Source organism: Monodelphis domestica, chromosome 6, assembly GCF_027887165.1.
Source record: "Monodelphis domestica isolate mMonDom1 chromosome 6, mMonDom1.pri, whole genome shotgun sequence".
Taxonomy (NCBI): domain Eukaryota; kingdom Metazoa; phylum Chordata; class Mammalia; order Didelphimorphia; family Didelphidae; genus Monodelphis; species Monodelphis domestica.
Window position 1 is genome coordinate 292,783,488 of NC_077232.1, and position 27,466 is coordinate 292,810,953.

General features: G+C 43.3%; 1 protein-coding gene across 4 annotated transcripts in view; it reads left to right on the forward strand.

The window, feature by feature from the left end:
• Positions 1-20,803, forward strand: part of TRMT9B (tRNA methyltransferase 9B (putative)) — a 33,981-nt gene extending 13,178 nt beyond the window's left edge. For 3 of the 4 annotated variants that reach the window (XM_056803386.1, XM_056803385.1, XM_056803384.1), the window contains 2 exons: positions 11,485-11,658; positions 15,105-20,803. In XM_056803386.1, coding sequence (XP_056659364.1) covers positions 11,485-11,658; positions 15,105-16,117 — 1,187 coding nt within the window. In that variant the 3' untranslated portion in view covers positions 16,118-20,803. The remainder of the gene's footprint in view (positions 1-11,484; positions 11,659-15,104) is intronic. The other variant, XM_056803387.1, reaches the window with a different exon arrangement.
• Positions 20,804-27,466: the final 6,663 nt, after the last annotated feature.

The window sequence follows — 27,466 nt, forward strand, 5'->3', positions numbered from 1 at the left end:
CAGAAGTGAATGCTTGCCAGTGCCTCGTAGAGCCCCTCTGCCCCCACCCCCCAGCACGCCTCCCGGGGCCTTCAGAGGGCCTCAGGGGAGGCTCCTGCTTGAGCCTCAGAGTCTAGACAGCCATTGATTAGGCAGCCATCCTGGGTGAAGGAGCCAGGGCACAGCCACTACCCTCAGGAAGCCCTGGCGGAGGGTGCCTTCCTGTGCGCTCTTCATCAACACATCCTTTAATAAATAAACTATACATTTAGCCATCCACTCTGAAGGCCTACTGTGCCTCACCCTCCATTCTAGTTTGGCATCTGCCAGGATCTGGGCAAGCACGGGTCCCAAAGTGTCCATGGTAAGAATTCTGACAGCCCCAGAGAACTTCTCTGTAGAGAGGTGGCTGGGCCTGGAGTCAGAAAGACCCGAGTTCAAATTCCACCTAAGATACTTCCTGGCTGTATGAACCTAGCAAATCCCTTAGCTTCTCTTTGCCTCAGTTTCTTCTACTATAAAACAGAGATAATAATAATAGCACGAACCTCTCAGGGTTATTGTTGGGATCCTAGTAGAGAAAAATAGTAAAAAGCATTTTGCGCAGGGGTTGTCCCTACATAAATGCCTTCCTCAATCCCACCCATCCTTGTTTCAGCCAGAAAAGACTTTATCTTGAGGACTCCTTGCAGTAGTTGGCAAAGTCACCGTAAAGTGGTCTCCCAAAGCCTTTCAGGGAATCCAGATGCTTTTCCCCTTTAAAAGAATGGTGAGGTCCCCCTGGAATCTCTGGGTCAGATCCTTCCAGAGTGGGCCTCAACCTCACCTACTGCCAGGAGTTGTGATAGGGGAAGGAGAGAGCAACATGAGCTGGAGGGTCAGGATCGGAGCCTCCTCGGGACTGACTATCCAGTGAAGGGGCCCTGACCAGCAATGGGGAATCCTCTACCACCTCTTTCACTCAGAACAACTCACCTATACTCCCCGGGCCTCAGCTGGTTTCTGTTTTCAGAGTTGAAAAGAGAACTGTAATTAGGATCTGCTCCCCAGAACGCTAAATCCCAGCATCCCACTTTCATTCTCACATTCTGTCCTTACATGTTGGAGATAAAGTTTGTACATGACCCCGCCCCTCTCTCTCTCTCTTCTCCCTGATCGCAGCTGCGGAAGTGGGCTTTTGGCCAGGCAGGAGAACTTACATGGTCTTATCTTATTATCTTGTTAGATAATCAGGTTTGAATTTCTATTTCTTTTCGTTTATTTTCTTCTACTTCAAGTGATTATTAATACACTTAATAAAATGTAATACTTAGAGTTATTGGATATTAATTTAAATCTTACAGAACAGTTTCCTCAGCACCCTACCCTTACATAAGCATGAGCAGATTCTGTGGAGCATTTTAATCTCTTTAAGTCAGTCCCTTTAGCTAAAGATGGAGAGCCCTTGCAGATTCATGTGGAATCCAGTTGTAGACGGCCACCTGCCCAGCATCTTCTCTCATGATGTTTATTCATGTGTTTTTCTGAATCCCACCAAGAAGAGTGACTCTACGTCCTAGAAGCTGTCCCCTGGAGAATGTTTGGTGGGAGGCTGATCCCATGCATCACCCAAGGATGGGTCCTTCGACCAGATGGGAGATTGTTGTACCATGGTCAATTATGAAACAGGACAGAATCACACAACAGCTGCCATCATGAGGAGTTCTTCAGAGTCTAGAGACCAATCCAACCAGCAAACACTTGAAGTCCTCCCCAAGGAGAAAGACATGGCTGCCAAAAACAACAGTCTCATATGAGTTGTTTGGAAAGCAATGTGGTGTGTACAGTGGAGAGAAGCCTGGCCCTGGAATCAGAGGATCTGGTTCAAGTCCTCTCTCTGGTCCTTAGCTGGAGGAATTTCCTCCTGTGTATGATGAGGGACTTCCACTCTAGCCTCTGTGGGTCTGTCCAGCTCCAAGTCTAGGACCCTGCAAAAATATGATGGAAGAAGACAATGACTCAAAGGTGGTGCCCCTTTCCCATGGCAGAGGCCCAGCTAGGCTGGAGTATCTGTCATCAGATAGATGGAAGGATCAGGAGAGGAAGGCCACTGAGGAGACCCAAGGCAGAGCACCTCTCCAGTCAGCTGTTCCCAGAGAAGGCTGCTCTTGCTAGGATTGAGAGTGGCACTCTTAACCCTCCCCCAGGACTCAGTGACCTCCTAGATCCATGTCCTAAGTGACCAACTAGTAGTCGCCCTTAAGGCAAAATTGAGAACAGCAACTGCCTGAACTTCATGAGAAACAAGGGTCTCCAGATGCTTCCCCTTGTTTTTTTTTAAATATATATTTTTAATTTGGTCAATTTCAAACATTATTCCTTGGTTACAAAAATCATTTTCTATTCCTCCCTCCTCCTCCCCCTCCTCCCCCCATCCCTCCCATAACCAATGCGCAATTCCACATGTGTCCTTGATCAGAACCCATTTCCATGTTGCTGATATTTGTACTAGCGTGATCACTTAGTCTACATCCCCAATCATATCCCCCTTGACCCATGTAATCAAGTAGTTGTTTTTCTTTGGTGTTTTTACACCCACAGCTTTTCCTCTGAATGTGGATAGTGTTCTTTCTCATAGATCCCTCCAAATTGTTCAGGATCATTGCATTGCCACTAATGGAGAAGTTCATTACATTCAATTGTACCACAGTGTTTTGGTCTCTGTGTATATTGTTCTCCTGGTTCTGCTCCTCTCATTCTGCATCACGTCCTAGAGATTGTTCCAGTCTCCATGGAATTCCTCCACTTTATTATTCATTTGAGCACAATAATATTCCATCACCAACTTATACCACAATTTGTTCAGCCATTCCCCAACTGGAGGGCATCCCCTCATTTTCCAATTTTTTTGCCACCACAAAGAGCGCAGCTATGAATAGTCTTATACATGTATTTTTCCTTATTATCTCTTTGGCGTACAAACCCAGCAGTGCTATGGCTGGATCAAAAGGCAGACAGTCTTTTAGTGCCCTTTGGGCATAGTTCCAAATTTGCCCTCCAGAATGGTTGGATCAATTCACAACTCCACCAGCAATGAATTAATGTCCCGACTTTGCCACATCCCCTCCAGCATTCATTACTTTCCTTTGCTGCCATGTTAGCCAATCTGCTAGGTGTGATACCTCACAATTGTTTTGATTTGCATATCCCTGATTATAAGAGATTTAGAGCACTTTTTCATGTGCTTATTAATGGTTTTGATTTCTTCAAAAATTACCTATTCATGTCCCTTGCTCATTTATCAATTGGAGAATGGCTTGATTTTTTGTACCATTGATTTAGCTCTTTGTAAATTTGAGTAATTAGACCTTTGTCAGAGGTTTTTGTTATGAAGATTATTTCCCAGTTTATTTCCCTTCTAATTTTGGTTGCATTGGTTTTGTTTGTACAAAAACTTTTTAATTTGATGTAATCAAAATTATTTACTTTACATTTTGTGACTCTTTCTAAATCTTGCTTGGTTTTGAAATCTTTCCCTTCTCAAAGGTCTGACATGTATACTATTCTGTGTTCACCTTATTTACTTATAGTTCCCTTCTTTATGATCAGGTCATTCACCCATTCTGAATTTATCTTGGTGTAGGGTGTGAGGTGTTGATCCAAGCCTAATCTCTCCCACACTGTCTTCCAATTTTCCGAGCAGTTTTTATCAAATAGTGGATTTTTGTCCCAAAAACTGGGATCTTTGGGCTTGTCATAGGCTGTCTTAGTGAGGTCACTTACTCCAAGTCTATTCCAGTGATCCTCCTTTCTGTCTCTTAGCCAGTACCAAATTGTTTTGATGACCACTGCTTTATAGTATAGTTTGAGATCTGGTACTACAAGGCCACCTTCCTTTGCTTTTTTTTTTATTATTTCCCTGGACATCCTTGATCTCTTATTCTTCCAAATGAACTTTGTTATGGTTTTTTCTAATTCAGTAAAAATGTTTTTTGGAAGTTTGATGGGTATGTCACTAAATAAATAGATAAGTTTGGGTAGGATGGTCATTTTTATTATGTTAGCTTGTCCTACCCATGAGCAATCAATGTTTTTCCAATTGCTCAGATCTAGTTTTAGTTGTGTGGAAAGCATTTTGTAGTTGTGTTCATATAGTTCCTGTGTTTGTCTCAGCAGATAGATTCCTAAGTATTTTATATTGTTTAGGGTGATTTTGAATGGAATTTCTCTTTCTAATTCCTGCTGCTAAGATGTGTTGGAGATACATAGAAATGCTGATGATTTATGTGGGCTTAGTTTGTGTCCTGCAACTTTGCTAAAGTTGTTGATTATTTCCACTAGCTTTTTAGTTGATTCTCTAGGATTCTTTAAGTAGACCATCATATCATCCACTGAGGCTCCCCAAACCCACGGGAAGCCTCAAGGTAGGAAGATAGAAAAAGGATAGAGGTTTTGGATACCCCAAGGGGCATGGTGGAGCCAAGTTATAGATATGAGGTGGCAGAAATGAGTCACAAACCAGGCCTTATTGATTATAATAGGGCCACAGCATAACCCCGATCTTTGGGATGTCGCAGAGGCATGATCCATCCTGAGATCCACAATTAATACCACACAGGTCGGAGACATGATAGAGAAAAGAGAGTGCCTGGCCAAAAGCCAGGTCCCAGGTGGGAGAGGTAGACAAGGAAAGGAATTAAAGATGGAGCTTGGCCAGAGGCCAAGCTCCAGCAAGGACAGACATCAGTGAGAGCTGAGATCCAAGAGAGGAAGAGAGAGCGGAGCTTGCTGTGGCCCTGTATTTAATCTCTTTGATATGCACATATACACGATACATAGGGATGATTATCACTGGTTAATGACAAGGTATAGGTGTGGTTTCTCTTAGCCAGGTGAACACAAAGAAACCTGTTTTCCCACCTAACTTGGGGGAAGCTGGGGTCAAGGGTCAGAGGCTTTCCTAGCCATGCACAAGACTGAGCATGCTCTCTTCTAAGCCACTCTGTACATACTGTTTCCCTTGCCCATAGCTAGGGGTGGACTGCTACATCCACAAAGAGTGATAGCTTTTTCTCTTCATTGCTAATTTTAATACCTTCAATTGTTTCTCTAATTGCTACTGCTAGTGTTTCTAGTACAGTGTTAAATAATAGAGGTGATAATGGGCATCCTTGTTTCACTTCTCATCTTATTGGGAATGCATCTAGTTTATCCCCATTGCAGATGATGCTGGCTGATGGTTTTAGATAGATATTGTTTATTATTTTTAGGAAAGACCCTTCTATTCCTATGCTTTCTAGTGTTTTCAATAGGAATGAGTGCTGTATTTTGTCAAAGGCTTTTTCTGCTTCTATTGAGATAATCATGTGATTTTTGTTGGTTTGCTTGTTGATATGGTCAATTATGTGAATGGTTTTCCTGATACTGAACCATCCTTGCATTCCTGGCATAAATCCCACATGATCATAGTGAATAACCCTTTTGATCACTTGCTGGAGTCTTTTTGCTAGTATCCTATTTAAGATTTTTGCAACTATGTTCATTAAGGAGATTGGTCTGTAGTTTTCTTTCTCCATTTTTGATCTGCCTGATTTTGAAATCAGTACCATAAATACTATTGCGCTCAAAGGAATAATAAAGTGGAGGAATTCCATGGGGACTGGAACAACCTCCAGGAATTGATGCAGAGTGAGGGGAGCAGAACCAGGAAAACACTGTACACAGAGACTGATACACTGTGGTACAATCGAATGTATTGGACTTCTCCATTAGTGGTAATGCAATGACCCTGAACAACCTGGAGGAATCCACAAGAAAAACCACTATCCACATCCAGAGAAAACACTGTGGGAGTAAAAACACCAAAGAAAAACAACTACTTGAATACATGGGTCGAAGGGATGTGGTTGAAGATGTAGACTCTAAATGAATATCCTAGTGCAAACAACATGAAAATAGGTTCTGATCAAGGACACAAGTAATACCCAATTAAATTGCGCATTGGCTGTGGGAAGGGTGGGTGAAGAGGAGGGAGCAAAAAAATGTGATTATTGTAACCAAGGAATAATGTTCTAAATTGACTAAATAAACTAGTTCAAATGAAAAAAATAAAGAAATCAGTACCATATTTTTGTCATAAAAGGAATTTGGTAGAACTCCCTCTTTGCTTATTATGTCAAATAGTTTGAATAGTACTGGGATTAGCTGTTCTTTGAATGTTTGATAGAATTCACTTGTGAATCCATCATGCCCTGGGGGTTTTTTCTTAGGGAGTTCTTTGATGGCTTGTTCAATTTCTTTTTCTGATATGGGATTATTTAAGACTTTTATTTCTTCTTCTGTTAATCTAGGCAGTTTATATTTTTGTAAATATTCATCCATATCACCTAGATTGCCATATTTATTGCCATATAATTGGGCAAAATAGTTTATAATGATTGCCTTGATTTCCTCTTCAGTGGAGGTGAGTTCTCCCTTTCTATCAATGATACTGTTAATTTGGTTTTCTTCTTTCCTCTTTTTTATTAGATTGACCAATACTTTGAGTATTTTGTTTGTTTTTTCAAAATACCAGCTTCTAGTCTTATTTATTAGTTCAATACGTCTATCACTTTCACTTTTATTAATTTCGCCCTAATTTTTAAGATTTCTAATTTGGTTTTCTTCTGGGGATTTTTAATTTGTTCCCTTTCAAGTTTTTTGATTTGCATGTCCAATTCATTGACCTCTTCCCTCCCTAATTTGTTAATATATGAACTCAAAGATATAAATTTTCCCCTGAGTACTGCTTTGGCTGCATCCCATAGAGATTGAAAGGATGTATCATCATTGTCATTTTCTTCTATGCAGTTATTAATTGTTTCTATGATTTGTTCTCTAACTGATTTTGGAGAATCATATTATTTAATTTCCAATTTATTTTTGATTTGGCTCTCCATGTACCCTTAATGATCATTATTTTTAATGCCTTATGATTTGAAAAAAGTTGCATTTATTATTTCTGTTTTTCTACATTTGTATGCCATGTTTTTATGATCTAGCATATGGTCAATCTTTGTGAATATACCATGTGCTGCTGAAAAGAAGGTGTATTCCTTTTTGTCCCTATTTATTTTTCTCCATATATCTATTAACTCTAATTTTTCTAAGATTTCATTCACATCTTTTACCTCTTCCTTATTTATTTATTTATTTGATTTATCTAAATTTGATAGTGGTAGGTTCAGGTCTCCCCACTAGTATAGTTTTACTATCTATTTCCTCCTTCAATTCTACCAGTCTCTCCTTTAGAAATTTGGATGCTATACCTTTTGGTGCATACATGTTGATTAGTGATATTTCCTCATTGTCTATACTCCCTTTTATCAGGATGTATTTACATTCCCTATCCCTTTTAATCAGGTCTATTTTTACTTTGGCTTTCTCAGATATCATAATTGCATAATTCTGCCTTCTTTCTATCAGTATAGGCCCAATAGGTTTTGCTCCAACATTTAATTCTGACCTTGTGAGTATCTCCCCACCTCAGGTGTGTTTCTTGTAGACAACATATGGTAGGATTTGGGATTCTAATCCATTCTGCTATTTGTCTACATTTTATGGGTGAGTTCATCCCATTAATGTTCAAAGTTATGATTGTCACTTGTAAATTCCCTAGCATTTTGATATCCCCTCCTAGTTCTGTCCTTTCTTCTTTTGCTTTATTCTTTTAAAACAGTGGTTTACTTTTAATCAATCCCCCTAATCCCCTCCCTTGATATGCTTCCCTTTCTAGTCCCTCCCTTTTTGTTCCCTTCTTGTTTTTTTTTTAATTTAGGTTCTGTTAAGTTCCATCCTCCCTCTCCTTCCCTCACTTTTTGTACTTCCTCCCCCCTACCCCCCTTAGTTTTCCCTTCTCACTTACCCTGTAGGATAAGATAGAATTCAAGACCCCAGTGGATCTAGATGTTCTTCCTTCTCAGAATTGATTTCAGTGAGAGTAAGGTTTAAGTATTACCTATTAGCACTCTCTTCCTTTCCTTCTTATAAGAGTATTCTTCCCCTTCGCTTCCCATGTGTATATTTGTGTGAAAAAGATTATCCTATTTACTTTATTTCTTCAAGTATCTCTTGGTGCCATCTTTGATTCCCCCCCCACCCTTTTTCTTTCCTTTTTTTTTTTGCATATAATCTTATAGCCCTTAATGCCCCAATCTTTTCCTTTGAGTGATTCTTCTAATTAATATAATAATGAATACAATTTTGGGGAGTTAGAAATAAGATTTCCCCCATATATTAATATATAATTTGATCTAATTGTAGTCCTTAAAGAAGAGAGTTTGAATAATTAAAAGAAAACATTTTTCTCCTTTTCCCTTTCTTTCTTATTTACATTTTCATGTTTCTCTTGCTCTTTGTGTTTGAATATCAAACTTTTCACTTAGTTCTCATCTTTTCTTTACAAATACTTGGAAATTATTGTGTTGAATGCCCATACTTTCCCCTGGAAGTATATAGTCAGTTTTGATGGATAGCTGATTCATGGTTGAAGTCTGAGTTATCTTGCCTTTATGAATATCATGCTCTAGGCCTTGCGGTCCTTTAGGGTTGAAGCTGCTAGGTCTTGTGTGATCCTGATTGGTGCTCCTTGTATCTGAATTGTCTCTTTTTGGCTTCTTGTAGAATTTTCTCCTTAGCTTGAAAGCTATGGAATTTGGCAATTACATTCCTGGGGATTGTCTTTTGGGGGTTTGGTGTAGAGAGTGTTCTATGAACTCTTTCAATGTCTATTTTTCCTCCTTGTTCAAGAACATCAGGGCAGTTTTCTTGGATGATTTCTTGTAGAATGGTGTCAAGATTTCTGTTTCTTTCTGGCTTTTCAGGTAGACCAATCATTCTCAAATTGTCTCGTCGTGACCTGTTTTCCTGATCTGTCACCTTGTCAGTGAGATATTTTATGTTTTCTTCTATTTTGTCAGTCTTTTGACTTTGCTTTATTAATTCTTGATGTTTTGCAAGATCATTGGTTTCCAGTTGCTTAATTCTGGTCCTTAAGACCTGGTTTTCTCTTATAATCTTTTGATTTTCTGCTTTCATTTTTTTTTTAAATTTTCTGCTATAATTTTTTTAATTTTCTTTTTGAACCATTTCCCACTTCTCTTGCCAGTAGGCTTCCATCTTTTTAATAAGCTCCAATTTAAATTCTTCCAGAGCTTGTGGACAATTTCCATTTCTTGGGAAGGTTTTGGTTTTATTTGAATTTCCTCCTGTATTTCCCCTGTAGCCTGGGTTTTCCCTCCATAAACATTTTCGAGGGTCACTGCCTTTTATTTGTTTTTCTTGGAGGATGTTTGCCCTGGGGCACAATTTGCCATAACTGTGGAGGTTTTACCTTCCCTTTTTAGTCAGAAATCTGAGTGATCTGGGCAGGTTCCCTGTGTATGGAGTTAAGGAGCAAGGATTTTCCCTGAGGCAAGCTCTCAAATCTCTGCACCCAACGCTGTTCTCAGCTCTTCTCTGTGTGGGAGCATTCAAGGTCTGTGCTTCCCCGATCACTGGGGTTTCAGGTGTAGCTGCTTTCAGGGGTAGGTCTTTGTTAGCTCCCAAGGACCTAGAGGCGCCCCTTGCTCGATCTAGAGGTGCCCCCTTACTCACTCTAGATGTGCCCCTTGCTCACTTGATGATTCTGATGTGCCCTGGCTCTGACTCTGGCTCTGTAGGTGGGGTAGGGTAGGCTAGATCAGCTCATGTTTGGGTGGGAGCTTTTTCACCCCCACACTATAGTGTGGAAATACCCAAATCCCACATACCTTCAATGCTGCGCCCTACTGCAGAGTCCCTCCGTTCTTATGAGAATGGTTTTTTTAGTCTTTTGAGGTAGTCTATATCAGTGGGTGCTGGGGAGAGGAAGTGTCCCTTGTCTAGAATACTGCCATGCTTACCCAGAAGTACAGATGCTTCCGCTTGTGAATGCTCTAGCTCTGAGCCTGAGAACATCCAGGAGAGATCCTCAGTCATGCAGAGGAGATGGCCTGGGCTTTCCCACAGGGCTAAAAAAATCTGGGTGAGATAGGCCAAGGGCATGACTTGGGGTTTTTGGAGAGGGGGCATCAGCCCCTGAGTTGGTCCATCATTGTACAGGTCCATGGGTAGGAATCTTTGCTGGATGGTGAGCTGGGACCAGACATGAGACTGGGGCAAGTATTGGGCAGAGTCATATTTGGAAATTGCCTCACATGCGCAATGAGCCAAACTGGCCATCTCACCCCATCCTTGTCACACTAATGCTCTCCCAGAGAAGACTTGTGGCTGCCTATTGTGGAGCCCTGTGACAGAGGAACGAGACCCTCAGGGGGCCCAAAGGAGACCACAAGCATGAAGCAGCCTCAAAGGTGTCCTCATCCAAGGACACACATACACCCTGCAAAGGCCTTGTCAACTCCCACAGCTAGGACAAGTGCTCATGCAGCAAGGACAAGGGCTGCCCAGGCAGAGAAGCCCTGGAGGAGTTTTGATCTGCAGGACTAGAAAGGATGCCTTCTCACCTAATGGTCCCCACATTGCATGGGGTTTTGGAAGTGGGTGGTGGGTAGCACCGGGGCTAGCACTGCCCACCTGCCAGCCTTCCTTCACTCCTGCTTGTGCTTCCTTTCTGAGAGGTTTCATCACTGCTCATGTGGAATTCTGTGCTAGGAACATGCCACTGGCCACTCATGGGCTTTGGATGAAGACTTTGACTGTCTCATCTGATCCTCCTGTCAGGGACAAATGGATGTTGGCTTTGAAATCAAGCTGCCAAACCACTCTGCTGGTGCTTTGAACTGACAACTGAAAAGAAGGCTGGATGATGCATGGGCCACAGGTGTGTGGTCAAAGCAGGAGTGTTAGCAGACCCCTCTATGAGCCCCGTACTGGGGGGACAAAGGCAACCCATGCTCTCCAGGGGCTTCCAGGGGAGACAATGTGCAACAAAAATATAACAAGGGAACCACAGATAGGAGGAATGATGAGCAGAGGAAAGGCTCTGAATTAAGAGGGGCTGGGAAAGGCTTCCTGTAGGAGGTGAGTTTTAGCTGGGGCCTGAAGGAAGCCAGGGAAGTGAGGGGGAAGGCATGGGGCACAGGTGAGAGCATATGCTAAGGAGCCTCCTATTTGTGGAAAGGCCTAGAGACCAGGGTCCCCAGAATGAAGTGTCCCCATTCTACCCATCCCTGGTCCTACAGTTTTGCTGGCGTTCCCAGGTGAGGAAACTCTTTCTGCAGATGCATGTTGGTGCCTTCATCAGTTTTCAGTCGTGGGGACTTGCCCAGGTGGCTATGAAACCATCTTTCTCTCTAAGGCCATGCTGCTTCTCTGAGACCTCCCCTGGGCACAGTCGCCCAGCATTATCGTGTACCATAACTCACTGGCTCCTTGAAGGGAGGGACCCCTTCTCTTAGATTCAGCTTCTGCCTCCTGATTTCCTCCTGCCATGGGAGTCACATAGGGGCCACACTGGGGCACCCCCTGAGACAACCCTCTCCTTATGGCTGGGCTTGTCTTCCACAGGTTGTGGGACTGGGAAGTACCTCCGGGTCAATAGCCAGGTGTACAAGCTGGGCTGTGACTACTGCGGGCCCCTGGTGGACATCGCCCACAGCCGGGGCTGTGAGGTCCTGGTGTGTGACAACCTTCGCTTGCCCTTCCGAGACCACAGCTTTGACGCAGTCATCTCCATCGGTGGTGAGGAGGGGAGGGGGACGGGGCCTCCTTCCTCCTACTGGATCCCGAACCCCCAGGAGGTCAGTTAGCTGACTTAGTATCCCTGACCCAGAGGCAAGGCCTTCCTGCCTGGTGTCCTGGGAAAAATAAAAATTGAAGATAAGCCCCACATGTCTAACAGACCTCGAAGGCACCTGGCCTTTCTGAAGGGAGGCTTTGTTCAATGAAAATGGCCTTAGGGTCTTAAGGTTCTCTAGGATGACTCCAGAATCATAGGATTTCATGGAAGGGTATCTGGTTCAACCCTTTTTTTGCTTCCTTCCTTCCTTCCTTCCTTCCTTCCTTCCTTCCTTCCTTCCTTCCTTCCTTCCTTCCTTCCTTCCTTCCTTCCTTCCTTCCTTCCTTCCTTCCTTCCTTCCTTCCTTTCTTCCTTCCTTCCTTCCTTCCTTCCCTCCTTCCTTCCTTCCTTCCTTCCTTCCTTCCCTCCTTCCTTCCTTCCTTCCTTCCTTCCCTCCTTCCTTCCTTCCTTCCTTCCTTCCTTCCTTCCTTCCTTCCTTCCTTCCTTCCTTCCTTCCTTCCTTCCTTCCTTCCCCCCCTTTCTTCTCTCTTTTCTTCCCTCCTTCCTTTTTTCTCCCTTTCCTACACTCCTTCCTTCCTTCCTCCCAAGAATCCAGAGCTAGAAGTGTCATTGAGTCCAACCCCCTTTTCCAGTGTAGGAAACTAAAGCTTAAGTAGATAAATGACTTGCCCACAGTCATCCAGGTAGTGAGCACCTCCTTCAGGGGCTCCTTCTTAGGATCCTAGAATGTAGATTTTCTCATGCTTCTCTGTCTTCATCATACACACACACACACACACACACACACACACACACACACTCCACACTCCTTACAGCACAGTGGTATATCATTATATTCATGGACCACAATTTGCTGTCTGTTTGTTCCCAATTCTTTGCTACTTTAAAAAGTGTTATTACACATATTTTTCTGTATTTGGAGTATTTCTTTTTAAAAAAATTCTTTAAATAATGTTTGTGCTCCAAATTCTCTCCCTCCCATCCAGTCCCTCCTCCACCCATTGAGAAGGCACACAATATAACAAGTTATCCATGTGAAATCATGCAAATCATATTTCTATACTGGCCATGTTGCAAAAAAAAGGCAAGAAAAATAAAGTGAAAAGCCCATAGGCATCCATCTGCACTCAGAGTTCATCAGTGATATAGAGATCATTTTTCAAAAATCCTTTGAAATTGTCATGGATCATTGTCTTGATCAGAATAACTAATTCTTTACAGATGATCATCATGACAGTATTTCTGTGATTGTGTACAAGAGCATTTCTTTTTGTCAATAATTTCCTTTGGGCACATTCTCAACAGTGGAATCTCTAGGTTAAAGAATATGAGACATTTTAGTCACTTTCTTTGCAAAATCCCAAATTTTGCTTTTCAGAGTGGTTGAAGTAGTTCACAGCTTCACCAATAGTGCATTAATGTGGGGCAGCTAGATAGAATGCCAGGTCTGGAGTCTGGAGGACCTGGGTTCAAATCTAGCATCAGATACTAGAAAGTATCTGTCCAGGGCTGTGGCCCTGGACAAGTTGCTTAACTCCAGTTGACTAGCTCTTGTTGCTTTTCTATCTTAAAACTTATGCTCAGACAGAAGTAAGGGTTTTAAAACAAACAAAAAAACCCAGTGTATTAGTGTGGCAACTTTTTCTACACTACCTCTAACATTGACAGCTTTCATCTTTGCCAATTTGTAGAAATGTGAGTTTAAAAAGTCAGTTTAAAAAAAAAAGCAAAATTTTACTTTTTATCTTAGTAACAATTTTAAGATAGAAGGGCAAAGGTTAGGCAGTTGTGTTAAGTGGTTGGCCCAGAGCAATACAGCTAGGAAGTGTTTAAGGCCAGATTTGCACTCAGGACCTCCTATCTCCAGACCTGGTTGAGTCTCCACTGAGCTACTTGGCCACCCTTCAGAGTTGTTTTGATTCATTTTTCTCTAAATAGTGAATGGAGCACTATTTCCTGTGGTTTTTAATAGTCTACAATTGTTTGAGAGCTGCCTGTTCATAGCCTTTGATCATTTATCCATTGGGGGAATGGCTCTTAGTCTTATATGTTTGTGTTAGTTCACTACATGTCTTGTGTATTAAGTCTTTTACCAGAGATATTTCATGCAAAGATTTTTTTTCTCAGTTGATGGCTTCCTTTTTTATGTGTTGATTTTGTTTGTGGTAGAGTTTTCCAATTCCATATAATTGGTATTCTCCATTTAACCTTTTTTTTTTTTAATCACAACCCATGATGTTCTGAACCATGAATGTGTTTTGCAATTTCTCACCTCTATGACTTGACTCATTCTGTTTCATTGCCTGGATTTTCCTTTCTTCCTCATCCCCCTACTGATTTCCTAGACCCTTTTAAAATCCAACTCAAGTGCTAGCTCCTCAATGAAGTCTTTCCATAGTACTGGTAGCAGCAATAACTTTCCCCTCATTACATCTCAAAAAAGTATTTTGTATTTCTTTTATTGCCATTATTTATTATGAGAAACAACATATTGTGGTGGGGCCAAGTGCAGAAAAAAACTAATTCAGGCTCTGTGGCTGTGGGCAAATCTCTTCACCTTCTCTGGTTCTGGACTCTTAAGACTAGAAATTCCAAACTTATATTGGTGGAGAGTTTCCTAACCAATAGGCCCAGGACTCATCCCCTAGCCATAACTGGGAATGTGTTCTCTTTTCTATTCAGGTCACTTTGCTTTGTATGGTATGTGGTGGAGGATGTTAGCTTAAACCTGATTTCTGCCAAACCAGCTTCCACTTTTCCCAGCACTTTTCATCCAACACAAAGTTTTCCCCCAAACAACATTTTTTTTCTCTCTCAGCCTCCTTATTTTCTCTGATGGAAGACCAGAGAAAGGAAGCAACTTGATGAAGGTCACACAGGGTCAGTGGTAGAGTTGGTAAACCTCTTTCCAGGAAAGATGCTAAAGTTGGAGAAGTTTGTTGGGTAGACTCCCTTTAATGAGAGTCACCATATGCCTGTTATATTTAAAATTAATATATATCTACCCATTATTATTTTTCATAAAGTTTATTAACAGAAAAGATAGAAAAGCATAGATTTAAATCTCTTCCTTACTCTAAGTTCTCAGACGTGTGTCTATTCTATTGGCATCTTTTCTCTCTCCCTCACCTCTCTCTTCCAGCCAGTAGTCTGTGCCAAAAGACCCAGGTATGCACCACCCACTTTCTTTTATTCCTGTTCACTCTGGTATGTGAAGAATGTTGACAAATTGGGTCAGCCCTCCAGGAGGGGAAGAGGATGAACTTCCTTCCCTTGATATATTCCCCAGTCCTGAAAGTAAGGGATGCTCCAGTATCTCAGAAGTTTGGGAAGCCGAGGCTCTCTGGCCTCCCACATGAACTCTAAGCTCTTCTCTCTTCCTTTACAGTCATCCACCACTTTTCAACAATACAAAGGAGGACTCGAGCCGTCCAGGAAATGGCCCGGGTGCTAGCCCCAGGAGGTCGTGTCATGATCTACGTCTGGGCCATGGAGAAGAACCACCGGCACTTTGACAAGCAGGATGTGTTCATTCCATGGAACCATGCCCTGTGTTCCCAGCTCCTAGCAGAACCATCTCCATCAGGATGGAAGCCTGCAGCTACCTTGGAGGGGCCTAACCACCACCCAGCCTGCTCTGTCTGTGGCTCTCCTGTGTGCCTTCAGAAGAGACAGGCGTCCCGGAGGGCCCACAGCCTGGACGGCTCTGGGACTCCCAGCTGCTGCAGGAAAATGGTGGAGGTCAGGGAGGAAGACAGTGGCTTCTATAGCATTTTAGGGCGGTCATTCCGCTCCTGGTTTTTCTCCCGCTCTTTAGATGAATGCACTCTGAAGAAACAGGTGGAGAAGACTGGGCATGCCACAGAGGAGTGGACTCCATGCCACCCTGTGTCTATCCAGCCTTCAAAACTCTGTCATGTAGGCCCTGATGATCAAGAGCCATTGACAAAAGAACAAGATGGCACCACCAACCCCAGGCTCATACAAACCACAGAGTGGCAGTCGGTCCCAGGTGAGTCAAGCCCCCTCCCCAGAAAGCCTAACAAAGACATTGAGACCCAGCAGCAAGCGAGCTGCTTACTCAGGGAACCTATGGTGGGGCAGAACTACAGGTCAGCCTGCCCCACAGAGATGGATAAGCCAACTGCCAACCAGCTCTGGAGAAGGACCTTCCTTCAGCCTCCCTCCATCAGCCTGGCATCCACCATGCCCACAGGGGCGTCCCAGGCAGAGACCTTGGGCTCTGAAGCTTTCACCCGTTACTACCATGTGTTTCGAGAAGGGGAACTCTGCCATATGCTGGAGAAACATGTACCAGAGCTTCATATCTTAAGTTCCATCAATGACCACGGTAACTGGTGTGTTATTGCAGAGAAAAAGCCAGGGCTGATGGCCAGCTGAACTAGCCATCTTAGAAAACTATCTGGGTGAACAAGTGAACAAGCCTGGTGCCTGCCCTTGGCCCCCCATTTCACTTTGGTGGCTAAGTAAGGCCAGCAATCTGATGAAGGGTCACAAGAGACCTTTTGGGGGGCCAGGGCCTGTGACATAGGGAAAATCTCTAAAAGAAGAGGCCTCCACCTTTGTGCTGAGTTTAGTGGCTCATTTCTGTTCCCTTCACTCACAATCAGCATCTCTTTTTTTTTTTTAATCAGAATTTCCACCTTGGATGGGTCCACCTTGAGTCCTTTTACTAACCCTCCTGCAGAGATGGGCCTTGGCCCTGGCCAGGGGTGAGCCAAAGAAAATGGAGAGAGGATGGAAGTGGAGGTGGCTCATCTCCCACCAAGGATCTGGGGAGGGGGAGGCCCCTTATCCTATGAGGTATCCAGAGACACTGGTAGGATCTAGAAAGGGCAGCAGGACAACAGGACCAGTTCTCTGTCCCAGAATTAACTCTCCTTTGGAATCTTTAGTCCTTGGTAGTTAGACCCACTGCCTAGTATTACGATGGATTTTTTAAAAGAAAGCATGAGGCATTTGTGCTTTTTTATTGTTATTATTTTTATTTTTTAACCCCATTTTTATTTCCAAATCTCTCCCTTGTAGCAAAGAATTTTTTAAAAAGAGGGAAAAAAGAAATCCAATAACTGACAACACATCAACTGAGTCTGGAAATATGAAGTGTTCCTCACCCATATGCCCCCACCTCTCTGGAGAGGGAAGGAGGGAAGTGCATTTTCTCATCTCCTGGCTTGGTTGTTCTAATTCCAAGGGTTCTGTTTGGGGTTTGGCTTTCGCCATTTCCATGTTCAAAGGCATTGGGGAAAGGAGGAGCTCTTTTTGTGATCCTGATAGCCATCTCCCTTTCTCCCACATCTCCACCCTGGGCTTTCATCAGGGACACAATCTGGCGGTTTTGTTTTCTTTCCACTCCACTCCCAAGGACACCTGCCCCATAGGCAGCTAGCTGTTCCCTTCTCATGTCTATAATGAGAATGTAGAGGGACTTGAGGTGAGAAAACAGCCTGGGGTCCTTCTCTGGTTGGTGGATTACCACTGCCATTGGGTGGTCATAGAGCTGGACTCATTGCACAGAGATCTGGGCACTGGGCATTCAGACTTTGGCACTCTTCTGTCCTGCCGCCTTGGCTCAACCAGAGACCATGGGGGGATTTCTGTTCTCAGCTCAAGAACTCCTCCAGGTTCCTGCTATCCTATTTGATGAGTTCCTCTTGGGAAGCTCCACTCTCTCTCCACAAGCTCCAATCATGCTCTCTTCACTCCCCACACATTGTCTTGCCAGCCCCGTGGCCTCTGCTGTGTCCTGTGTGATTCCTTTGCCCCTTCAAGTTCTGGAACCTTAATTGAATTAGCCCTGCCATCTGTGGGCTCTGCTTTATGACTCTACTCACCCTCTCTGAGATTTAGCCAACAAAAATACTACTCTGTGGCCATGAGTCATCTCCTCTAAGACTGTAAGCTCTCTGAGGGCAGAAACTATCTTTGTTTTGTATTTGTGTCCCCAGTGCTTGGCCCAGAGACAGTGCCTAATAAATGAGGCTTCATTTATTCACTCCCAGGGTTAGGGTTTCAAGGATGCTCAATTGCCTATCATCTGGATTTGTCTGATGTTGAGGCGATGCTGAAGGGCCACCTCTTTCTATCTTGATGGCAGGAATGTTGTCAACACATTTGCTCATTTTATTAAAGAACAAGAAGTTGTATCTTGGAATAAAGCTGTGAATAGGTTGAACAGAAGCAGACGGAAATAGTTTCTGCACCAGTGGGGCCTCAGAAGTTCCCTTTTTGGGGAAAAAGTCACCCCCAAGAATAGCCACCCTGGCCCACTGGAATGCTCAGAGCCCTTATTTGTGAGGCCACTGTCACTGGATAGAAGAGTATGTATTGGGGAAGGAGATATAAGAAGGGTGGAGGAAGGTTATAAAGGGCTTGAAAAGCCAGAGGACTTTATATTTGACCCTGGAGGATCTTCAGGATAAACACCCCCATTTCTCTCATCAAAGCCTTATCTTCCATCTTCTCTCCATCCTGGCCATCTCCCTCTCTATGCTCTCCAGCCTCTCTGTAGTTCAAAGGGTCTGTAGCTCAGACCTAAACATGAGATTGCAGGGGTGGTGGGAACAGAGATGGATGGATCAGAAGCTACCACCCTCTTGGTCCTGAACGGGAACCCTTTGTTAGTGCAACCAAAGGTCAAAGATAGCTTTCTGGGGCCACTGTACAAAATTATGGGTGCCGACCACCATCCAGCTCATGCCTGACTCACTCGCTTTCTTTTCTTTTGAGAACACAGTCACTAGACTGGTGGGCCAATGTAGACCACAGATAGTTTTTTATGGTTTTAGAAAAGGATCAGACAGAGTTCCTTATGCTATCTGTATAGCCAAGTTGGAGAGATGTGCTAGAAAGAGAAAAATGAGGTGAATTTGGATGCTTGGATGACTACACCTAAAGAAGAGGCAACTGATGTGACCTTTGAAGGAGACCTCCAGCAATGGGAGGGTCCTTGGTCCTGTGGAGTCTGCCATTTTTATCAGGGGCTTCCATACTGATGGAGATGACCTACTCATCACACTTGTACCTGACATACCTGGAAGAATAGACAGCATACTGAATGGAGGGTCAAGATGTGGGTGGCTAGAACTCTGGGCTAAATCTAATGTTATGAAATTTAATAGAGGGTAAAAATACATTCTAAAAAGTGGGCTAAAAACATTGGCTTCATAAGTACAACTGGGCAGCAGTTCACTTGAAAAAAGATCCATAATTTTCAGAGGGCTAAAAGCTCAATATGGTTAAACAGTTTGTTATTGGAGGTCGGTTATACTATCTCAATTTTCCCTTTTGGAAAAAGAAGTCTGAATAATGAAAAATGGACCAGATGCCCTCTAGGGTCCCTTCCAGGAGTCCATGAGCCAATAATTCTAGTCTGCTGCTCCTTCAGAAATAAACTGAGATCCAGAAATGGAAACTGATCTACCCTAGGTTTGAACCTGCAACCTTTGACTGGGTAGTAGTGTGAATAATTCATTACGCATTTTTAGGAGAGGTGGGATAGAGCATGTAATTCAAGATCACAGACTAATAAGCCAAAGCTGGAAAGGTTCTCAAAGGTCATTGAGTCTGCCCTCCCTCATTTTACAGCAATGGCAACTGAAGCGGGAAAGAAGAGATTTGTCCAGGATCTCATTGAACAGAGGCAAGGCTAGAACTGGGTCTTCTCTGCAGGTGATTGTTGTCCTTCCTATTCAAAAAGGATCAAGATGTCAAGATGACGTCATGATGTCAGGACCAATGTACAGTGTGTCCAACTGTGGCTGGTTGGGCCAATCGGAACACCAGCAGCCCATATGAACCTTTGGGATAAAGCATCCTGAATCAACTCCCCAAAGTTGCCCATTGGTAGCTTGGAATTTGGCCGGGAGAGTAACTGTCCCCAAGCTCTCTCCACCTCTCTCCACCTCACTCTCCAAAAACACAAAGAAATTTAAAAACCAATCTTTGTCTACTGCATCTTAAAAATTATTATTTGTTTCACCAGCAGGAGAAACAATGTCAATTTTGTTCAGAAGGTGGTGATGTTTTACAAGCCCAATAAGGAACAGGACCAGTTCCATACGTTGGGTGGAATGGATGAATGGGCAGCCATTTTGGCCACTGGAGAGTGGCCCCTGCGAGTGTAGCCAGCTAGGAAGCGAAGCCTCTTCAGCCATTCCAGGTTCACTTCATCCCAGGGCTGGAAGTCTCCCCACGCACTTGCTGCCCCCACCAGATTATTCCCCCTTAGTTTAACGCCTGTGATTGCTTGAGTGGCTAGATGTCTTCTCACCGGACAAAGGTAGCCGGAGGCTGTCCCCTGGCAAAAGCTCTTCCCCTTCAGGTCACTGAAGCCAAAGGCTTCCTCCAGCCTGAGAACCCCAACTGGCAGCAAGTGCAGGGGTCAGAGAAATCTCTGCCTGCCTGGCTGTCACCCGCCTAATTGCTGAGTGAGTGAATGGAGTACTTCTTCAGGAACCCCAGAAAAGAGGGAAAAAAGATTGGGAGGTGCAATGAAAAAGCCATTGAAAATAGGATTTCAGCAAGCTTAAGTAGCAAATGATGATAATCAAGTGTGGTCCGCAACAATTTGTGTTTTCTAAGAAGTCTTTGGCTTTCTGGACAGACTCTTTCCCTCTAGAAGGGGTGAGGGAAATATTGATTACGGCCAGCTTCTGGGCTAAGCACTTTGCAAATATTTCATTTGATCCTGTGGGGAATAGAGACAGCATGGAATCTCCTCAGGGAAGGCCATGTGGCTGGCCAGACAGGAAGAGCAGCATAGGACCTCCTCCTCCTCCTGCTCTGATTGGTTAAACCCCAATCCTTATTTTGATTGGCTAAACCCCACTTGAATAATAAGAATCAGGTTTGTAAATTGCGCATTCTGATTGGCTAGCTTTTGAGCTAAGATTGTAACTCTCAAGGAACCAGCCAGTGAACAGGGAGGGAGGGACTAGCTTTGTTCCATTCCGGGACCAGGATAAAAGGATGTCTGTGAGTCTCCTTGCCGACTGGAACACTTGGAACACTGGCTCACCAGTGCCTGTTCTCTCAACGATGAAATAAAAGAGACTGACACACTGACATGGCTCAGTTGGTTGTTCCTCTCAATTCTCACAAAACCCCTTTAAAAGCTTAGTCATAGTTTTAATTTCATAGGAAAATGTCATTTAGAAATTGACACACAAGATAACTTTCAAGGGACTCTAGCACAAGAGTCTTCCATTCAAAACTGGCCTCTGACTCTTCCTGGCTGTGTGACCCAGGGCAAGTCATTTAACCCCATTGGCCTCAATTTCCTCATCTGTAAAAATGAGCTGGAGAAGGAAGTGGCAAGCCACTCCAGGAGCTTTGCCAAGAAAACCCCAGATGGGGTCACAAGAGTCAGATGTGACTGAAACAAATGAACAACATTATGCATGTACACACACACACACACACACACACACACACACAGAGCAGCTCACTGGCAAAGAACTACAAACAAAGTGGGTGCCCATCAACTGAGAAGCAGTCAAAGCAGTTATGGTAAATGAAGGTGATGGTGTCTTATTCTGCCCTAAGAATGAAAGGAATGACTAAAGGAAGCTGAGAAGACTTGAATGAATGTATGCAAAGGGAATGGAGCAGAAGCAGAACAATTTGTCCAATGACAACAACTTAATAAAGAAAAGACAACTTTGAAAGCCTTGTCTCTTATTAACACAGGAATAAACCCTGATTCCAGAGGCCTGGCGAGAATGAATCGTCCTGCTCCCCACCCTCCCATCCCCCAAAGAGAAGTGGGGCTCTCAGGACTCAGTACAGGAGGAGGCCCTCTTTTGGGGCCAGTGTAGGAATGTTTTTATAAAATAAAAAACAAATGGTTCAGGAAGTCTGAGTTCTTACTAGGTCATTAGAAGAAAAGGGGTTCCCTCAGGGAAAGGATGGTCATGTTGAACTCCATTCCTGGGTACACTTTTTAACAGTTTTCCCCAAGAGTGCTTTGGGGTTTCACTTTCTTGATCACTCCCTAAAGTCTTCTTCTGATAACTCATTGTGTTGTGGAGGTGGCTAGTGAAGATGGCGCTTGTGGGATGGAGGGGGACTTCAGCTCAACAGAATATTTGAGAACAGGCTATCTGCTGAAAGAGTGAGTGAGTGAGTGAGTGCCTCATGGAGGTCAGAGAGGGAAGCAAGACTTATTCAATAAAATATTTATTCCAGTGGGCAGAGAGGAGGCAAGAGAGAGTCTCCATCTTCAGCTCTGGCTCACTAGCACTAGCCCTGGGTGCTTCCCTGTGGTGCATCAGGACTTCCATAAGAAGAGTCTCAGCATGTTCTTCCCAAGAAGAACATTTCATTTGTTTCAGTCACATCTGACTCTTGTGACCCCATCTGGGGTTTTCTTGGCAAAGCTCCTGGAGTGGCTTGCCACTTCCTTCTCCAGCTCATTTTTACTCTCAGGACCCAAACAAGCAGACTAAAACAGTAACTGGGAAATATTTAACAACACATCAAACTGAAATGGACCACAGACAACAGAAATATATGGTTTTTGAGTCAACAAGCACCTTTTCCAAGGCACAGTGGCCCCTTTCTATTTAGTCAGCCCACAGGTCTGGAATTGGATGCTTCAGGGTTTGAGAGGAGTCTTTGATCTGCCTCTCCCTGACAGCTAATTGACCTAGGCATTTCACTTCTGGGGCTTAGTTTTCTTATCTGTAAAATGGGGATAGCAGCATTTGGACTCCTTTCTGCCAACACACAAGGGCATACTCATCAAATACCATTTAGAATGAGCAAAGCCCACCAATTTAACTCCTGTCTCCCTTAGGAATCAATACAGACTTCTGGGTCATGGGACTAGATTGGAAAACCATTTATTTTAAGCTCTTATCCTGTGCCAAGCACTGGACAAAGTCTCAGGGTAAAATAGAAATTCAAGACATTCCCTGTTCTCAAGGAACTCGCATTCCAATTGGCAGGAACAGAACGACACCTAACCCAGGCTTCATGTCAATGGAGTAGGTTCCTGCTGTACTTACTTCAGCCAGTCAACCAGCACTTATTGAGTACCTACTATGTGTCATGCCTGCCTTCCTTCCTTCCTTCCTTCCTTCCTTCCTTCCTTCCTTCCTTCCTTCCTTCCTTCCTTCCTCCCTCCCTCCCTCCCTCCCTCTCCCTTCCTTCCTTCCTTCCTTTTTCTTTCTTTCTTTCTTTCTTTCTTTCTTTCTTTCTTTCTTTCTTTCTTTCTTTCTTTCTTTCTTTCTTTCTTTCTTTCTTTCTTTCTTTCTTTCTTTCTTTCTTTCTTTCTTTCTTTCTTTCTTTCTTTCTTTCTTTCTTTCTTTCTTTCTTTCTTTCTTTCTTTTTCCTCCCTTCTTTCCCTTACAACTTAGAATCAATGTTTATTGGTTCCAAGGCAAAAGAGTAGTAAAAAGCAGTATGTCCCCCATATAAAGGGGGACAAAAGACAGTCTGGGAGCCCCTAATCTAATAGGGGGACAACATACAAATGACCATATACCAAAAAATTAGAAACACGATAAGGTAGAGATTATCAACAGAGAAAAGGTGCTAGAATGGAGAAGAGTGGAAAACACTTTGTGTAAAAGGTGGGACTTGAAGGAAGCCAGGAGGGGAGATAGTGTGGGAGAATATTCCATCAGCTTTGGCACAGTAGGAAGTGAGGAGCTACTTGACTTCGGATGGGATTTACCTCCCCACCTGAAGTGGATGTCTATTGTCTGGTGCAGTGGGACCTTCTCTCAGGGGGAAACCTCTCCTGTGACAAGGTCAAAACCTGGGGTTTCCACCTCCCAACTGAGTAAACTGGGGATTTCTAGATTTCCATGTTGATACTGGATAGGAAAGAGAAGAGAAGAGAAGAAGAGAAGAGAAGAGAAAAGAAGAGAAGAGAAGAGAAGAGAAGAGAAGAGAAGAGAAGAGAAGAGAAGAGAAGAGAAGAGAAGAGAAGAGAAGAGAAGAGAAGAGAAGAGAAGAGAAGAGAAGAGAAGAGAAGAGAAGAGAAGAGGGGAGACAGACAGACAGACAGACAGAAAGAGGGAGAGAGACAGGGAGAGAGACAGGGAGCAAGACAGAGGAAAGGAGAGGAAGGGAAAAAGAGGCAGAAATAGAGAAAGAGAGCTCCATCCATCCTCCTCACTTCACTGAGGTAGAAATGAAGGCCCACGGAGGGACTTTGTCCCATTGCCTCCCAGAAAACATCATTGTCTGAGGCCAAGGGGTTGGTGACTCGGACCCTGCTGGTCTCCTGGGGCCCTCGAGGACCTGGCAAAACTTAATCTTTTATTTGTGCAGGTATTTTTTACACTTGTATGGGTGGAAGAGGACAACGCCTGCCCTGGAAGTTCCCCGCCCAGAGCAATCCAAGGGCAGTCCTTGGTCCCATCTTTTTTTGACCTGAAAAGGCAGCAGCTATCTTTGATGTCTGGCACTGGCCTCCAGATGGCACCATTGCCACGTCTTTATCCAGACTTTGGGTCATTGGCAGAGAGGGGGAAGGGTTACTTTCTAGTCTATTGAGAAGAGCTGAGGTGGAAGGAGAGTGTGCCCAAAGGGCTCTAAAAAATGTGCACACCCTTTGATCCAGTTATCCCACTACTAGGTCTGTATCCCAAAGGGATAATAAAAAAGGGGGAGTGTACCAAAATATTTATAGTAGCTCTTTTTGTGGGGGCAAAGAATTGGAAATAAAGGGGGTTGTCCCTCAATTGGGGAACAGGTAAACAAATTGTGGCATATAATGGTGATGGAGAACTATTGTGCTGTAAGGAGTGATGATCTGAAAGATTTCAGAAAGAGCTGGAAAGACCTAAGTGAACGGATGCAGAATGAAATAAGCAGAACCAGGAGAATATTGTACATAGTAACAGCAATATGGTGGAAAGATCAACTGTGATAAACTTGGCTACTCTCAGCAATACAATGATCCAGAACCATTCTAACAGACTTATGACAAAGAATGCTCTCCATAGAGAGAGTAAGAACTGTTGGAATAAGAATACAGATGAAAATGTGCGATTTTTCATTTTAGTTTATTTGAATTTTTATTTTGGGATTTTGGTCTTATATGATTATTCTCTTACAACAATGTTTTACATAATAATACATGTATACCCCAGATCAAATTGCTTACTAGCTCTGGGAAAGGGTAAGGAAGTGAAGGAGGGAGACAATTTGGATCTTTTAACTTCTGAAAACTTATGTGGAAAGTTGTTATTACCTTTAATTGGTAAAATAAAATATCTTCTCCCCACTAAAAACAAAAAAAAACCCCAACCAAACAAAAAAAACAAGTGAAGTCCGGGTTGGGAGGGGCCTTAGAATAGTAAACAAAGAGTTTAAGGACTAACACAGACCACAGAATAAGCCACAGTGATGGCAAATTTTTGGAGAATGAATGCCCAAACTGCAACCCTCACACAGCAGTTGAGCCCCCTGCCTTACCCCAGACAGGGAAGTGAAGAAGTGCTGCCATTGGGCCACTGGGCAGAGGGGCAGGTGATGGGAGAAATGTCCTCACATGGGTGTGAAGATGGGAAAGGGAGCAGCCCCCTCTGGCATGTGTGCCATAGGTTCACCAGCATGGAAATAGGGTGCCACTCCCCCTCCCTTTCCTTTGCAGAGGTGGTTTGGGGTGGGAGGGAGACAGCATGGGACACTGCAATATTCCTAAGGGTTTTTTCATGCATGGATGAGTTTTGCAGATTTTTGTCTTCCTCTTAAAACCTTTCTTTATTCCATGGCATGACTGCAGAAGAAGAAAGGTAATGATTGAGTGGACAGGTGAATAACTGAGAAGAGTCCCACTGGAATCAGGAGGGAGATGACCCAAATCTGGGAAGAAGGTATGGAATCCCATTGCTAACCAATGTCAGGGTAGTCCACAGATGTGCTTTCTTAAAAGACCAAATCTACTGCCTTCCATTTCACAGAAAGAATGCCCAGCCAAGGGGCCAAAATAGAAATGAAAGGAGAGCTGACATCCAGTTCTATTAATGATAATGGGGTTCTGGTCAGAAGCTGAAAGCCCCCAAATCAGCCCAATGAGAAGGGGGCCCTGGAATGGGCCAGGTACAGAAGGAGGAACCAGAGTTGCCCTGCGTGCGAAAGAAGACCCTGGCTTACCTGGTGGTGGGAAACCAAGGTTGAAGATCCAGTCAATGGTACCTCCAACACATCCCAGGGTCATTTGTTAACCCTACATTCCAAACCCCCAGGGAATGAAAGAACCATTCAACCCAAAGCCCTGGGGAGGTGGGAAGGAAAAACAATTTGAATCCAGATCTACTTTGCATCCAATGGAACCAGAGACCTCAGTGCTATTGGATCTGTCCCTTAGAACCTGGAAAGGAGGGATTTTTCTTTTCTTTTTAATTTAATTAATTTTTAAGTATTTTTCCATGGTTACATGATTCATGCTCTTTCTGTCTCCTTTTCCTTCCGCCCCTCAACCAACTAGCAATTCCACTGGATTAGGCATGTATTATCACTCAGAACCCATTTCCATATTATTAATTTTTTAAATAGAGTAATTTTTAAAAATCCAAACCCCAAATCATATATCTGTATAAACAAGGGACAAAGCATATATTTTTCTTCTTTGTTTCTGTTCCCAGTTCTTTCTCTCTATGTGGAAAACTTTCTTTCTCCTTAGTCCCAAGGAGGGACTTTTCAATCTAGAGAACCAAGAACCAATGTATGCTGCTACTATGACTATTATGTTTTAGCTTTGGGGGAATGGCTAAGCAAGATGTAGCATATGATTGTGATGGAATGCCACTGGGCTCTAAGAAATGCTGAGCAGGTAAATAAAAAAATATGGAGAGATCTGCTTGAAATTACAAAAAATCAAATGAGCAGGACCAAAAGAATGTTGGAAGAATAACTGTGAATGTGCACCTACAGAGAAAGAACAGATAAATGGAAGCATGCATTGAGATATCTCTCTCTTCTATTTATCTATCTATCCATCCATCTATCTCTGTCTATATCTATTTATCTATCATCTCTCTATCATCTATCTCTTTATTTCTCTATTATTTCTCTCTCTCTGCCTCTCTCTCCCTTTCTCTTTCTCTCTCTCTCCCTTTCTCTTTCTCTCTTTCTCTCTCTCTGTCTCTCTCTCTCTCCCTTTCTCTTTCTCTCTCTCTCTCTTTCTCTCTGTCTCTCTATCTGTCTCTCTCTCTCTCTCTCTGTCTCTCTCTCTCTCTAACCATGCCTTCTCTAGCTTGGGGAGGAAAGAAGATGCCTTGGAACTTCAATATCAATAAAAAATAATTTTTTAAAGGTAAAAAAAAGAATTAAAAAGGGAAACTCCAATGTGGATGGAGTATAGTTGTCCAGAGACAAAATGAGACGAAAGCTTGGAAGGCTGGCCACCCATGATAAATACATGAGGCTGAGGGCCAAGGCTCTGGGGAATTGGTTTGGAGCTTTCCCTAAAAGGAAGAATGGCCCACGGAGGCCAATGAGTGATAGTATAGGTCAGATGCGTGAAAGGTTGGCTGAAAGTTTTGAATGGGAAACTCGAGTTGGAGTGTGAGAGCCTGAGTGTTCACTTGAGGGTCTGAGTAACTGCTTTAAGATTGATTAAAAGAGAAATTTTCTTCATGAATTAATGCCGTGGTTTGAGGTTTCAATGTTTATAAAGTTTGTGAAAAAGCTTCTCATAGAAACTTAAGAACTTCAGTTCTGCGTTTCTTTTCAAAATTTTCTGTGGGCTTTTGCTTATATGTCTAATGG